The sequence below is a fragment of the Calliopsis andreniformis genome, unplaced genomic scaffold (genome assembly GCF_051401765.1).
Source record: "Calliopsis andreniformis isolate RMS-2024a unplaced genomic scaffold, iyCalAndr_principal scaffold0022, whole genome shotgun sequence".
NCBI lineage: Eukaryota > Metazoa > Arthropoda > Insecta > Hymenoptera > Andrenidae > Calliopsis > Calliopsis andreniformis.
The window spans coordinates 44,252-57,500 of NW_027480432.1; the positions used below are offsets into that span (position 1 = coordinate 44,252).

Below are 13,249 nucleotides of genomic sequence, written 5' to 3' on the forward strand. Positions count from 1 at the left end.
TGTTCCTTTTTGCATAGGAAAACGTTTGTTTTCTCACCTTTCTGCTAAATACATAATACTGATAGAGTAGACATACGTATGTAGGTATGTCCGCCTTAGTGTAACATGTTATCAGATTCATGTAGACACAGGTATAGAGCCCCTAGGAAATATAGTGACTTAGGTGAGAGCCACTAAAGTGACGCACTGTATAATACCCTTGTAGATGCAAGCCATCAAATGTGTTCTTTGCTACCTGGTTCAGAGACGTGTATCTTATTTGATCACATTTACTTTCTGATCCCCCAGAAGGCTCTCAAGTCTTCGTTTGGACAGCGTTACTCTAGGGTTCCAAAGAACTATTTTTTACCGTATCTAAACTGTTGCCCGATCTCCTAACCAGCCTGCAAAACACTCATTGTCAGAGGCGTGAAGAACTTGAACCCTTGCTATTTCTACGAAGTCATTATATTTCCGAGAGACACTATACATACATGGACATGTATAGATGCGAGAAGAAAATGAAATTGCGCGACTCCGTTTCTCTTTCTCTTCTTCGTTCCTCTTGGAATCGTTCTTCTTCACCCTTGTCATCCGCTTGGTTGTTTGCAGTCGCGTTCCATTTCAGAGTGAGCATGCCGACGAACAAACGGTTGCTGGAGAAACGAATAAGCGAGATCAACTGCGTGTGTATACATTCTGCTGTGTGCTCGACACGCCATTGTCGAGCACAGAATGAACTTTTGTCGCTTGCTCTAATCGTTGCTTTAATTTACATCAATTGCATGTTGGAACGGTTGCATGAGAACGACACCGTGTAAGCGTCATCAATGAAACATCTTGACGCCAACGTCAATGTTTTAAGGAGAATTGAACTCGGTAATCAATGTACGTTTCTTTTCGGTTCATTCGCATCGCGTAATTGCCGCATAATCATAGCGTCTTCGTTACAGTTATTACCCGCAATGCCTACCCTTAGCTCATTTCACGGAAAAGGTGGCGATAGGTATAACTCGTGATCTTGACCCAGTGACGAAGGTCAGCGTTAACAACGTCGATGATGAGACTTGTGCGTAATTCTATCTAGAGTTAAATAGGCAGAGAATAGAGAGGGTCCAAAAGATAGTAAGTACATACATACATATGTGTGTAGATGTAGAAGAGATATCAGGAGGTATGGAGTTGATTTTATTGGTTCAGGAAAAAATTAAAGAAATACCATGAAGATGATAAGAAAATGCAAATATAAGTCTTATACACGTATCTGCTTAACGAATTTCTAATCGCTTAATGGAAGACCTAACGATTTTCTAGTATACAAAGATCTTGTAGTAGAAGATATGAGTAAATGATGAATACGGCGTAAGCATTTGTAAATATTGCTATTTAGTGATTAGCGTAAACTTTGCAATATTTCAAAATCAAGACGAATTTGTGGTGTATCTTTAAAGGATTAGCAGTCTATAAAAGATGTCGTAACTAGTAGGACAGTATATTACGTATGTAGGTATACACATACGTATATACTTGCCAACTTTCTTTTGGTAAATTTCGCACAGACCGCTATAAGTGTTGGCAGTATACAGAGAAAGTGGGAATGCTTTTCAGAATGCATCTGACGTAAATTTGAACGAACAAAACTACTCGTGATCTTGAATGAAATGGTTGTTCTTAATGAAATGATTTATGGATCGATATGATTCGTAAAAATTCGATCACTGGTATCGATTCCCTGTGTGTCTTACAATTAGTTAAAGCCGTAATCACGATTAAAGGAAACGAACGACCGAGCGACCGAGCAAACACCAATCCAGAAAGCTATTCTGGGAATTTGCTACGGAACTCGAAGGCGAGCTACTTTCCGTTTTCAGAGAAGTTGCTGAGTTATTTATAGCACAGCGCGGTAGTGTGTTCATTGCAAAAGGACATGTTCTCTTTCTCTTGTTTGTTTTTTGCTTCCCAATCGCTCCTTTCTGCTTGAAATCCGTAGGTAGACGAGTAGGTAGGCAATACGGAAAGCTTGAGAATCAGAATGAAATATCGGTCGATCAGAAACGAAATTAGAATTAATTTCGCTGTGCTATGGTTTTTCTCTCTTTGTTCTTCTTCTTCTTCTTCTTCTTCTTCTTCTTCTTCGTCTTCGTCTTCTTCTCTTTATTTGCGCGTGTCGGTAAAAGTTTCGAACAAGCTCGATCGTATCGCGTAATTATCCGCGCGGATAATTCAGTAACCTTCTCGATGGTATTCAACAGCTTTACCACGAGAGAACACGCGCGTGCGAAGATACGAGGGAAAGGGCGAGCAGAGAGGGGAGAGGGAAGTAGCTAACGAAGGAGGGAAGGAGACGGGAGGGGTAGCAATGAACGGTTGCGCGTAAGAGGAACCTAGGCTGATCGTAGTCGCTTCGAGTGGCCGCTTGACTCGTACAGGAGGGTCTTTTAACCGTCCATTCGCGTTAAGTGGCAGTCGTACCTACAGAGGGGCTCGGCTGCACAGAAAAGGATGGTGAAGCGTGTGCGTGATTCGCAGCCCTACACGACCAACCCGAGTCAGTATTCACCGTGATTGTCCACTCTATCACCTATGCTTTGCTCTTCGCTCTGAGACTTCTAAGTTAGTGTCGCGTGTTCTTCCGTTCCTGTCCGTATTTTCTCCTTCACTACTTTTATTTGCTTTCTCATTTATCATGATTTATTCTTGATCCGCTTTTATTACGTATTGAGTGGGCATGTGAGAAAGAGAAGATTGGAATAATCGTCGACGGAAGACTAATTTGTATGTGTTTGATAATCGAGCAGAAGCAAACGGAAGAAAAACCGAAGGACCTGTGCGCATATACGTGCACGCATGTGTGCGCGTGTATAAGTGTAGTGTGCGCGTATGACGCGTGTGCGTAGTATATTGCTATAAACAAAAGTTTTCGAACCGTTACGAAACTTGTTAAAAGTTGCAAAAGCAGAGGTTAAGTAGAAAAGAGTAAAAGGAGAAGAAGGAGGAGGAAGAAGAGAAGGAGAAGGTGGAGAAGTAAGGGAAGTGAAAGAAGTAGGAGGAACGGGAGGAGAAGAGTCACAGAGAAAGGGAAAAGGAAGAAAAGAGAAAATGAATAGAGGGCCAAGAGATAGAAGATTTTAAAAGAGTACGGACGCGTTAAATTTAGAAGAAAAAGTAAGAGTGAATCGAAGAGGAAATATAGAAACGTTAGTGTCTAAACCGAAAAGAGGTGTAGCTGCACGATTGCAGTGTTGAAAGTATGTATCCAACGATTCAACTGGTACGAGGAGACTCAGTTAGTCGATGCTAAGCTCGAGCGCGTGAGAAAATTAGTTGGAGCGTATGCACTGACTGGCACGGATACAGACATTAAACCCATCAGCACTCCTCGTTGTTGAGAGACCTCGATCGTATGAAAGTTCGATGTTGTGTAATTGAAATGACGGCCAATTTCTAAAAAGAAATAACCAGTTGAAAGACAAAGAACAAGATAATCAGACAAAGGTTTAGAAACGTGACGAGTGAAGGAGTGGTTATTTTGAACAGCGCGAAAAAGGGAACCAGTTCGAAAAGAAACTAATTGTAAGAAAGAAAAATAAAGCACGCGTACCGTCGCGTCATCTCGGTGGTGCCGTCGTCGTCGTCGTCGTCGTCGTCGTCGTTGTCGTTATCGTCATTAGTGCACTACATTTTATAGTGAATCAGTGAAGGAAGCTTGAAAGTAGTTGATTTCGACGATAAAGTTATGTCGAGATTTTAACGGATCAGTGGGACTGATTTTGATACAACTCGGTGTTCATCTCGAGGGAGATGAAGCTGCCGGCGCGTACAATCCACCATGGGGGACAACGACCGTCGTCGCGCTGCGAGAAGCCGTGTCAACTTTGTAATCCGCTACGTGAGTTTCGAGAGTGAATGCTTGCACCAACTTAGCCTATGCGAGAAACCGACCGACTTGTAAGTACGTGGAAAAGTGAAAGAAACGTGCCAGCGTGCACGTAACGCTTCATGGGCCGATCGAATTTTGTGCTTGATATTTTCAATTGAATTATTTGAAAATATGACCTTATAACCAAATTCAAGCATAATCTTAGATTCTTTAAAAGTTGTTTCTTACTTTTTCATTTTATGTTTGTCTGTGATACCCACAGAATTTTCTAACATTTCTGAGATCCTCACTCTCAAAGTTTGTTTATAAAATTGTTTAATATTTTCAATTATTCAAAATTATGAGATATTGCATTTTCCCTGAAGAAGGCTAAGATTTCAAAGAAAGATCTTTTCTGGTTGAAAAGGAATAATTTGTATAATTTGTAGCGATTTTTTTGTTGGTCAGTCGGTTTCCTCGCCCATCTTTAGATTTTAAGATAAATGGCTTGTAATTTTCTAAATCGATTAATTTGTTTTTCTGATTTTGCGATATATAGTCGGACAGAATGCAATTTAATAATTTTACTTTTTGCAATAAATTGCTAGGTCAAAAAAGACATTAGCAGAACATAATGAATTCACAAAAAGATTGTGAAAATATTATTCACATACATTATATAACATTTACTTCCGCATTTCTTTTATAGTTTAATTTACGGCATTTTACGGAATAAGTAGAAAACGCATAGAAGGAACGAATTGACAGTTTAGGGCTAACTTATAAGAAAGGCTAGAAGTTAAGTAATGGTGCTAATAGCACAAATTGATGGTATGCACCACTGTAATCTTCTATTTCGATCAATATTGCATTTAAAAAAAGAATAAAATTGATTCTCATAACCACTTTTTCCGCCAAAAAGGGAGAAAATACAGCAAGCTCGATTAGCTTAGGTTTGAATAACAGATGCAATGATGCAATCAACATAGCTGTATTAGTTGATGCAACCATAAGGTGAGTTTACGCGAAATAAGTTATAGGGCAACTTGATTCTATAAGAACAGTTTTTGTAGTTTCTTGCCAAGTATGTACATATTTAAGGAAGCATGGAATGACAATTTAGTTTAATAAAACTGAATATTGACCATTACGATGATGATAATGATGATGATGATGATGATGGTGATAATGATGATGACGATACTGATGGTGCTGATGATGGTGGTGGTGGTGGTGGGTGGTGGTGGTGATGGAGGTGGTATTGTGGTGATAGTGATGATGGTGATAGTAGTGGTGGTGGAGATGATGATGGTGGTGGGGGGTGACAGCGGCAACGATGGTGATAGTGGTAGTGGTAATGATAGTAGTAGTCTTGGCAATAACAGAAAGGGTGGTGGAGATGGTGATGACAGTAGCAAATAAATATAGTAGAAATCACAGGGGGAGTTCATAAGAACGCGCGATTCTGATTGGTCAGCGATTCAGCCATATTTATAAGTAATTACAGTTTACACCATACATAGTTAATAGGAAATTAAACAGTCATATGTAGTATTTCATTACTACTATTTTATATATGTAAATATAATCAGAATTGGCTCAAGAAGAAAAAATAAAAGTCTGAAAATACATAGTACGTACATAGGGTCGCACATATCGATAAATCGATATGTAAATACAAAATTAGTAGATAGAATAGATATATGTAGATACATAGGGAGTAAGTAGAAATGAAAGTAAAGAAAAGCGAATGAAAAAGAAATTTCAGTGATGATTTAGACTTTAGATAGCAATTGGATCGGTTTGTTCCGATTGTCATACACGGCACGGCGTGGCGGCGCGGCACACGGCCCACCTGTACACGGCAGATCGCGTCGGAGAACGGTTGTCCTTCGATATATCTCGCATCGTTCGGTCCCGATGGTCTCGACGGTGTCGGAGCCGTAAGGGGGTGGGTGGTCGAGGAGGCGGGCGGACATTCTGCCGCGCGCGCGCCTTTCTCGAGATCGCGATACCACAGTTCCGCGGTGGTACTTGTCTCGCGTGTTTCCTTCCGCGCGACGTTTCAGGAACTCCATTGAAAGAGGAAGTATTCGATGACAGAGACAAAGATAGGAACAAATAAAATTTTCAAGGAAACCGGTGATAAAAGAACGAAGAAATTGGTGCACTAATTTGTAGATCATGTCTTCGCAGCCTAGTGGAATGACAATGATCTTGGATAAGATATCGTGTGTGATTATTTATCTATGAAAGACACTGTTTTTACGAAAACGCTGATAATCTTCTGGTTGATTCAAAGTCATCCAGGAAAAGACACTGGGAGAGAAGAGGGGAAGAGCGAGAGAGAGAGAGAGAGAGAGAGAGAGAGAGAGAGAGAGAGAGAGAGAGAGAGAGAGAGAGAGAGAGAGAGAGAGAGAGAGAGAGAGAGAGGAGAGAGAGAGAGAGAGGAGAGGAAGGATCTGTGAATACAAGTAGGAAGAGGAAAGGCAGGAAGACAGTGAGAGATCTCTATCTCACTATATAGGGTGGCAGTGGGGGGGGGTGGGGGGGTGGGGGGGAAGGGGTTAAAGTAGTAGAAAGTAGAAACAGAGAAAGAAATGAGTGACGTACGGTCAGAGGAGAAGAGAAAAGGCAGAAAGAGACAGGTGTAGTTGAAAAGTGAAAAGGGGGTAGAACGGGAAAAATAAAGGGGGAGACGTCGAGAAGAGTAGGTGTGAAATTATTAGGAGACAAGAATAATCGATAAAGTCGTCTATAAAGTGTAAAAAGAAACTGGAGGGGAAAATCAGAAACAAGCAGACGCAAAGGGGAAGGAAGAGAGAAAGAAGGAAAAGATGCAACAGGAAATAAAGATGCCGGAAAAAGCTGGAAAGAAAGGACGAAGAGGAGATGGGATGATGGAACGAAAAAGATCGCCAAATGTGAGTCTTGCATTATGTACATGTTTTTTTCGTTTCATTTTGTGAAAGTGGTAAGTGAATGATAACAATTGCCTACCGATTCGACAATTCAATTATACAGTATTTAGATGTTATATCTGTTACGTGGATGTTGTTAGAATTGTTATCATGTAGCTAGCTAACAAATTTAGACCGTATTCAAGCAATCTGTTAAACTCGATGGCTAGAAGAGCGAAGGTAATAGAGGGCTTATTAAAGGTTGCGCAGCGCATTTCAAGTAACTATTAAATCTAGATTATCGTCATTGGATTGAAAAACTTGTTTTTCATCGTTGATGAAAAAGGAACAATAAATATTTTGCAGATATAACAACAAAAGTATAGTGTAATTTCTTTCAATCTAATTGTAAGAAGCAACTGAATGCTCGTTTTCTTCGATTCGCTTAATAAGTACGTTGAATATGATTTTCTACGCAAAGTGCTTCTTAAAATGTTATTCGTCGATATTTAGTTTGTACATGTTGAACGAGATCGCGCGCGTCGTCAAATTGGATACGGCCATACCGTTGAGAAGATTAACGAGAAAGAGACAAAACAACTTTGAAGGGAGCAATGGAAGATAAAGAAAAAGATGGGAAGAAAAAGAGAGGAAGAGAAGTTAGAAAGAGGGAAAGAGGGAAAGAGGGAAAGAGAGAAGACGGTAGTCGTGCACGGAATGGGTGAAAAGAGGAAAAGAGATGGAAGATAAAAGGGTACAACAGGGGAACTCTATCTTTAGATTTCATTCAGAGAATCTTATAGTCAGGGCCGAGTGAAGACCGAGCAGTGGTTGACTCATGCTCGGAAGACCAACATGCATACGAAAAAGCGGAAGAAGGCAAGCAAATGTGCTGAGCAGTATTTTTCGTGACACATGTATACGTATATGTAGATGAAGAAATTGAAAGATGTAGTAGATGGAAATGAAGGAATATGTAATAACAATAGAATGAGCAAAATGCATGTGGAATGAGCACAAAGAATGGTAGGATAAAAGAAGTACTATCTTGTGTAAGGGAAGTTTAACATGCTGGTTTAGTTATATACGAGTACGTACACATAGACTTAGAATTATTGGTGTAGCAAGAAATTAGTAGAATTTGCATTTGAATTTGTAAATAAACAACTAAAATTGTTGATTCGATCGATTGAAGGAATTGAAATGTATAGTTATAACTAATCTTATGTAGGTATAGAAAAATAGGCCGAAGGATTGAACGTATGTCCTCGAAACATGAGTAGGTATGGGAAGTATGAGCAAAAGAAAAAGAAACGATTGAAGATAAGAAACTGCAACGGAAGAAGTCGTAGAAAGAGTAAGAGGAACGAGCAACAGCCACCTGTAGCTCGTACGACACGCCTCTCGAGAAACTCGCTCAACGAGCGTGCGCTTGCGTTTTCTCGCAAACTTGCAACGTGGCTCGGAAACTGATATACATACCAGGTATTTACACGTTCATCTTAATTTTGTCGTACCGTTTAATTGAAAAAAAGAAAAAAGAAAAAAAGCAAAAGCAAATGAACACACAGCGGTACAGGTGCATATGCGTATCATAACGTGTTGTAATTTGTGATTAATGAATGGAAACTGAAGTTGGAAAAGATCGTGAAACGATTAAGCGGAAGATATGATATACTGAAGAGGTTTACCAGCTGTAGCAGTTGAATTTCTCTGAAATTATTTCTCGAATCTAGCGATTTATAAGATCGTTCCAGTTGTGATCGATGTGATTGATCGATGTTATTTCGAGAAAATTATTTAAAGAGAACGGAATGCATTTATCACTGTAGACGTTTTCCAACTATTCGTGTTACGAATCAACGATTAATCGTATTAGATCGTGACGCCCTTCCCAAACAACATTCGATCGCGAGTGTTTCATTTTGATCACCTCGCATTCTACTCCCACTGTCGTCTCGTTCTCCCTCAGTCCTCATTTACTATTCTTTGGAAAAAAAATAGAAAGAAAATGCATCCGTTATTTTGAAATCTATCTGTTGGGCATACTTTTATTTTGATGTGTACAAAACACGAGAATTTTTACTTACTTTTTTTTAATATTACGACCATCACATGTCCCGCTCGCTGATGCACTCTCTTGGTCATTATACATGTTTTTATTGATTGTTAATTAATATGAATCGTTAGAAGTCGTAAAGTGGTAGAAAAACGTAATAGAATGTATTAGATGAGGGATAGAGGAAGGGGATAAGAAGGAGGTAGGAGTGGAAATACACTTAGAGCGAAACGCGCGATGCAGAATGCGGTGAAGCGAAACGAGAGAAGCGAAAGACGGAGAAAGGCTACAGCCTGTCGTAATGCGAACCATGGACGCCAAGCTGTCTGCCGGAACGCTGCTTTGCCCCACTACATACATACTCTGTTCGACGTTAATGTCCAATCGCGAATTGCTGGCAGCGTAGACTACTCGTGTCGTTCTTTTGCCGATCTTAGAGCTTATCAAGGAAATATGTACCCTGAGTAAATGATTTCTCTTGTTGTTTGTCTTTTGATTTGTATTTTATATTTTCCTATTTTTATCAGGCTTTGCTTCGGCACACTCTTGTGTCCGGTGTTACAGTTTGTACGTCTACGTCAACTCCTCTGTCTTACGTCGTGTTAACGATTATTTTTGTCCCGAAAATAACACCAATATGGCGAATATAACGGCGATAGATAACAGGCAGGTAGGAATGGTGAACGTATGAAAAAGGATCGAACAGTGACACAACTGGGATATATAGACGACTCTGGAGAGTAATGTTGGAACGATGGTCGGAATTGCAGTAGAAGCAACCATTATAGAGTAGGCTTTGTCCTACATATGCGAGACAGCAGTAACATGTACACAGATATATGAGTGGATAGATGTACTGTATAAGTACATAAATATGTGTACATGTACAGTTGCGCTGTTGCAGCTCGCGAGTCTAAGCAGCAGCTTGACCAGCCGGATCGCGTAAATAAATCGTGCGATTCTCCCCTTGTAGCTTCCTCTTAACCTCCGAGTTGGAGAACCATTCCGAGCATACCGAGAAAGAGTCGCGCCGCACCGCACCGCCGCACCGCTGACTGCCACTAACGCTGGCAAGGACTGGAGAAACAGTAGTCTCTCTGTCGATGACTCTGCATATTCTTATACTGCACTTTCTTGCCAACGAATCGTCGTCTTTACCACTTCTTTAGCCGGTATGAGCTACGATTCTACTCGTTGCCCCTATCTTTGTCGTTAACGTGTAGTACAAGACTGAAGTCTTTTAAACACTTGCGCATACGTTTTTCTGAAATCATCATTAATGTATGATTGATCCCCTATTGCATTTTTAATGCAACAATTCTAATCGACATTGACAAAGATCGACGACGATTGGAAAGTAGAAATACGAGGAAGGGCGAAAGGAAAAGCATGCTCATGCGTATAAAGCTCAATCTGAACGACACACCTGTTGAACATTCCTTTGCAAATACTCGTGCGTCGACTACGTGCATTACATGCGAAGTTTGCTTGCGGATGTAGCCGTGCTTGATTTTCCTTGGAAGTAATTTCGTCAAGAGAAACCTCTAGTACTTAGTAAATTCCACAGAAATATATCTCATCGGTCGTTTTCATTTCCTTCTCCTTCTCGGCCACCTCCTGTTTTTATTTTTCAACGTATATGCACACTCAAATCTTGTTTCATAGTTGTTTCAAAAAATATCATCTAATTTGTTCGAAAATGAGAAACATCTGCTAGACTGTTGTCAACGTCGTCGTCGAAATCGTCCGACGCGACGGAACGATGCAATGGGTTTCCGTAACCTTGTTTTAAGAAAGTGGCAACACGTGTCATACAAACACGGGTGGTACAATTGATGTGAAAGGAAACTTGGATACGATTCTACATTGAAGCGATGAATACGTTTTAGTTATTCTACAAATGGTTCAAGGTCAATCGTAAAGCTCGCTCGTCTTGAACTGTAGAGCGACCGTACCTCTTCTGCCTCGAGTGATATGCGGCGGGAACAACATCAATGAAAGACGGTAGATTATAGGGCAATACTTACGTAATATGTAATATGTAGCTTGCGTTATGTTCCGTCACATTCATCTCAATCGATATAAATCTCTTGAGTTTTTCTAACGGAAATGATGTAACAAAAGACGGGACTAAAAAGTGTAACGAAGATGCGAATGAGAGATGTCGATTCATAAAACTGGCTTCAAAGACTTTATCGAAATCTTATTGTTATTTCAAGTTTAATCGTCATTCGCTGTCGACATAGGTTAATAGGACTGTTCTTATGTAATTAACGCGAACGATTGACGTCATTGGCTCTTCTATTTATGTAGTCTGTTCGAGAAGCAACGGACTGCGTTGTACGTGTTTGAACTTTTTTCATCTTGCTGCTCGAACTCAACGTATGTATGTAAGTTGATTCCATGAAAATATATGACGGCACAGCTATACCCACCTTGCTGGCTCATTTGTTCGACGATGAATTTAGAATGGGAAATGTTAACATTAAAATATCGATAGAATTGTGTTCATAATTCATCTCGACTAGTTTCCATTAGTTTAGGGAAACGACGAAATATGTGTATTATGAAGGAGCGAATTTGGATCACTCTATTCATTTCTTGTCATTACCTAGATACGTGAACGTAAACTAGAAAACGATCGAAAAAAGATAGAGGAAGGGCGGGAGGGAGACGGGAAGGGAAGGGTGAGGGTTAGATAGAATTATATAGAGTATAGAGGAAGAAGAGGAAAAGAAGGGAAATATGAAGACGGAGGTTTGGGGTGGAGGTTAAGGTGAAGGTGGAAGTAGAGGGAATAAGAGAGAAAGAATAAGGTAGAGGGAAGAGAGGTGAAATTCGTATTTGGAATCGCATACGTGTTCCCGCTTCTGTCGACTCAGCCTTTCCCTTCTCGTCGAGGCTACAAACAGCATCTGTACACGTCAGAGCACACCTGGGTGGTGATCTCGTGTATTAAATTATCGTCGTGTTGATCTTGCAAGCGAGCGGGAGATCGTTAGTTTTGCTCCAAGATCCCGCGATCGAGGACGCCGGACGGCGCGGCGCGGCACGGCGGACGCCTCGATCCTCTGTCGTCCGTTCAACCCGCCTATCTCTCCTTCTTCTCTCGAGTTCTTCGGCTTCTCCGCGTCCTTCTCCGCGTCTCCTCTCCCGTCGACTACCCTCGCTCTTCCTTTTTCTCTCTTCTCTTTCCCTCCTTTTCCTATCCCACTACTTTGATCTTCGATCGTGACCAGATAACCAGCACTTTCGCGGCACTTTCAAAGTACCTCTAGCTATGCATGAGTATGAATCTACCAGAAACTTCTCGAATCTCATCTTACTACAGACTCTACGATATTGTTTTCTTTACGATTCTCCTTTCAGTATGGTCTCTCAATATTTTCATGTAGCTATCTTTCCGAAATATTCTGTTGTTGGTACCTTGAACGAGTTACTAATTTTTTACCTTTTATTCGATTAGATTTATGTGTGTAACTGAAGGAAAAATACGAATCTAGTCTATATTTGTAACCTGTAATAGATAGAATACACAAAATACACAGAATCCATATTTAAGGTCGAATTGATCGATGTAAATGTCAATTACTTTTCTTTAGGTTTGCCTCTTCGTTGCTGCTTGGTTGTTGATTTACAACCCTCCTTTTTTTAACTTCTCATCTTTCCTTCTCTACCTCTTCGCTCTTCTCAACGTCAGTCTCACTCTCTTACGATTCGTTCTCGTATCTTTCTGCTTTAAGACCCCGAATGTTCCGTGCAATATAGCGTAGCAAGCGTATCGAACGGTGTACGTTTGTGCATGTTGCAAAGAATGTCGATGGCGACCAAGTATTTAATTAAAGGGTTCCATGTACTATCCTCTTCTTCTTTCTCATTTTCTTTTACTTTTTCTGCATTTCATGATCTCTCTATGCGCCCCTTTCTCCTGTCCGCGCCTCATTCTGATAGCCAATTTCCTTGATACCCGATCTTCTTCTCCTGTATCACCTTTTCTCCCTCTGGGAGTCTCATTTCTATCCCCCTTTACCGGTCTCCTTTTTAATACATCTGAACTGAACGGATAAATATGAAAATGATTGCAACTTATAAAAAGGATCCTATTCGAAAAAACTGTGCAAGCTTGACAAGATCAATTTATGTAGAGTGTAAAATATACATGTATACACAGCATCATGGCATAAAACATCACTGGCTCAATGTACAGGTCGTAAGAAAGCCTCGCGAAAAGATTCGTGGCGGTCGGAGAAGTCTGCACAAAGTTATGCGCGTGTAAGTACGTGTACGAATGGTAACAGAGGAGGGAGAAACATAGAGATAAACGCAAACAAGCGCAAAGGAGTGCAGACAGACGCAGACAAGCGCAGACAAGCGCGGACAAGCGCGGACAAGCGCAGACAAGCGCAGACCAAGCCGTGAAGTGCACGCGGTCGATCGGTCCTAGCAAGGCCC

The 13,249-nt window shown here is 40.7% G+C and overlaps 3 protein-coding genes across 3 annotated transcripts in view; 2 read left to right on the forward strand and 1 right to left on the reverse strand.

Annotated features, from left to right (window-relative positions):
• Positions 1–89: 89 nt before the first annotated feature.
• LOC143186921 (uncharacterized) lies at positions 90–10,979 on the reverse strand. The gene is made up of 3 exons (XM_076390789.1): positions 10,825–10,979; positions 474–635; positions 90–383 (listed from the first exon to the last, which is right to left on the reverse strand). Exons 1-3 carry the CDS (start codon positions 10,968–10,970, stop codon positions 323–325), a joined length of 369 nt encoding a protein of 122 aa, XP_076246904.1. The 5' UTR covers positions 10,971–10,979; the 3' UTR covers positions 90–322.
• Positions 3,731–13,249, forward strand: part of Itp (ion transport peptide) — a 13,123-nt gene continuing 3,604 nt past the window's right edge. Inside the window, exon 1 of the mRNA XM_076390788.1 lies at positions 3,731–3,868. Coding sequence (XP_076246903.1) covers positions 3,809–3,868 — 60 coding nt within the window. The 5' untranslated portion in view covers positions 3,731–3,808. The remainder of the gene's footprint in view (positions 3,869–13,249) is intronic.
• Positions 6,548–13,249, forward strand: part of LOC143186915 (uncharacterized) — a 56,566-nt gene continuing 49,864 nt past the window's right edge. The window contains exon 1 of the mRNA XM_076390777.1: positions 6,548–6,762. The gene's annotated coding sequence lies outside the window, so the exon portion shown is untranslated. The remainder of the gene's footprint in view (positions 6,763–13,249) is intronic.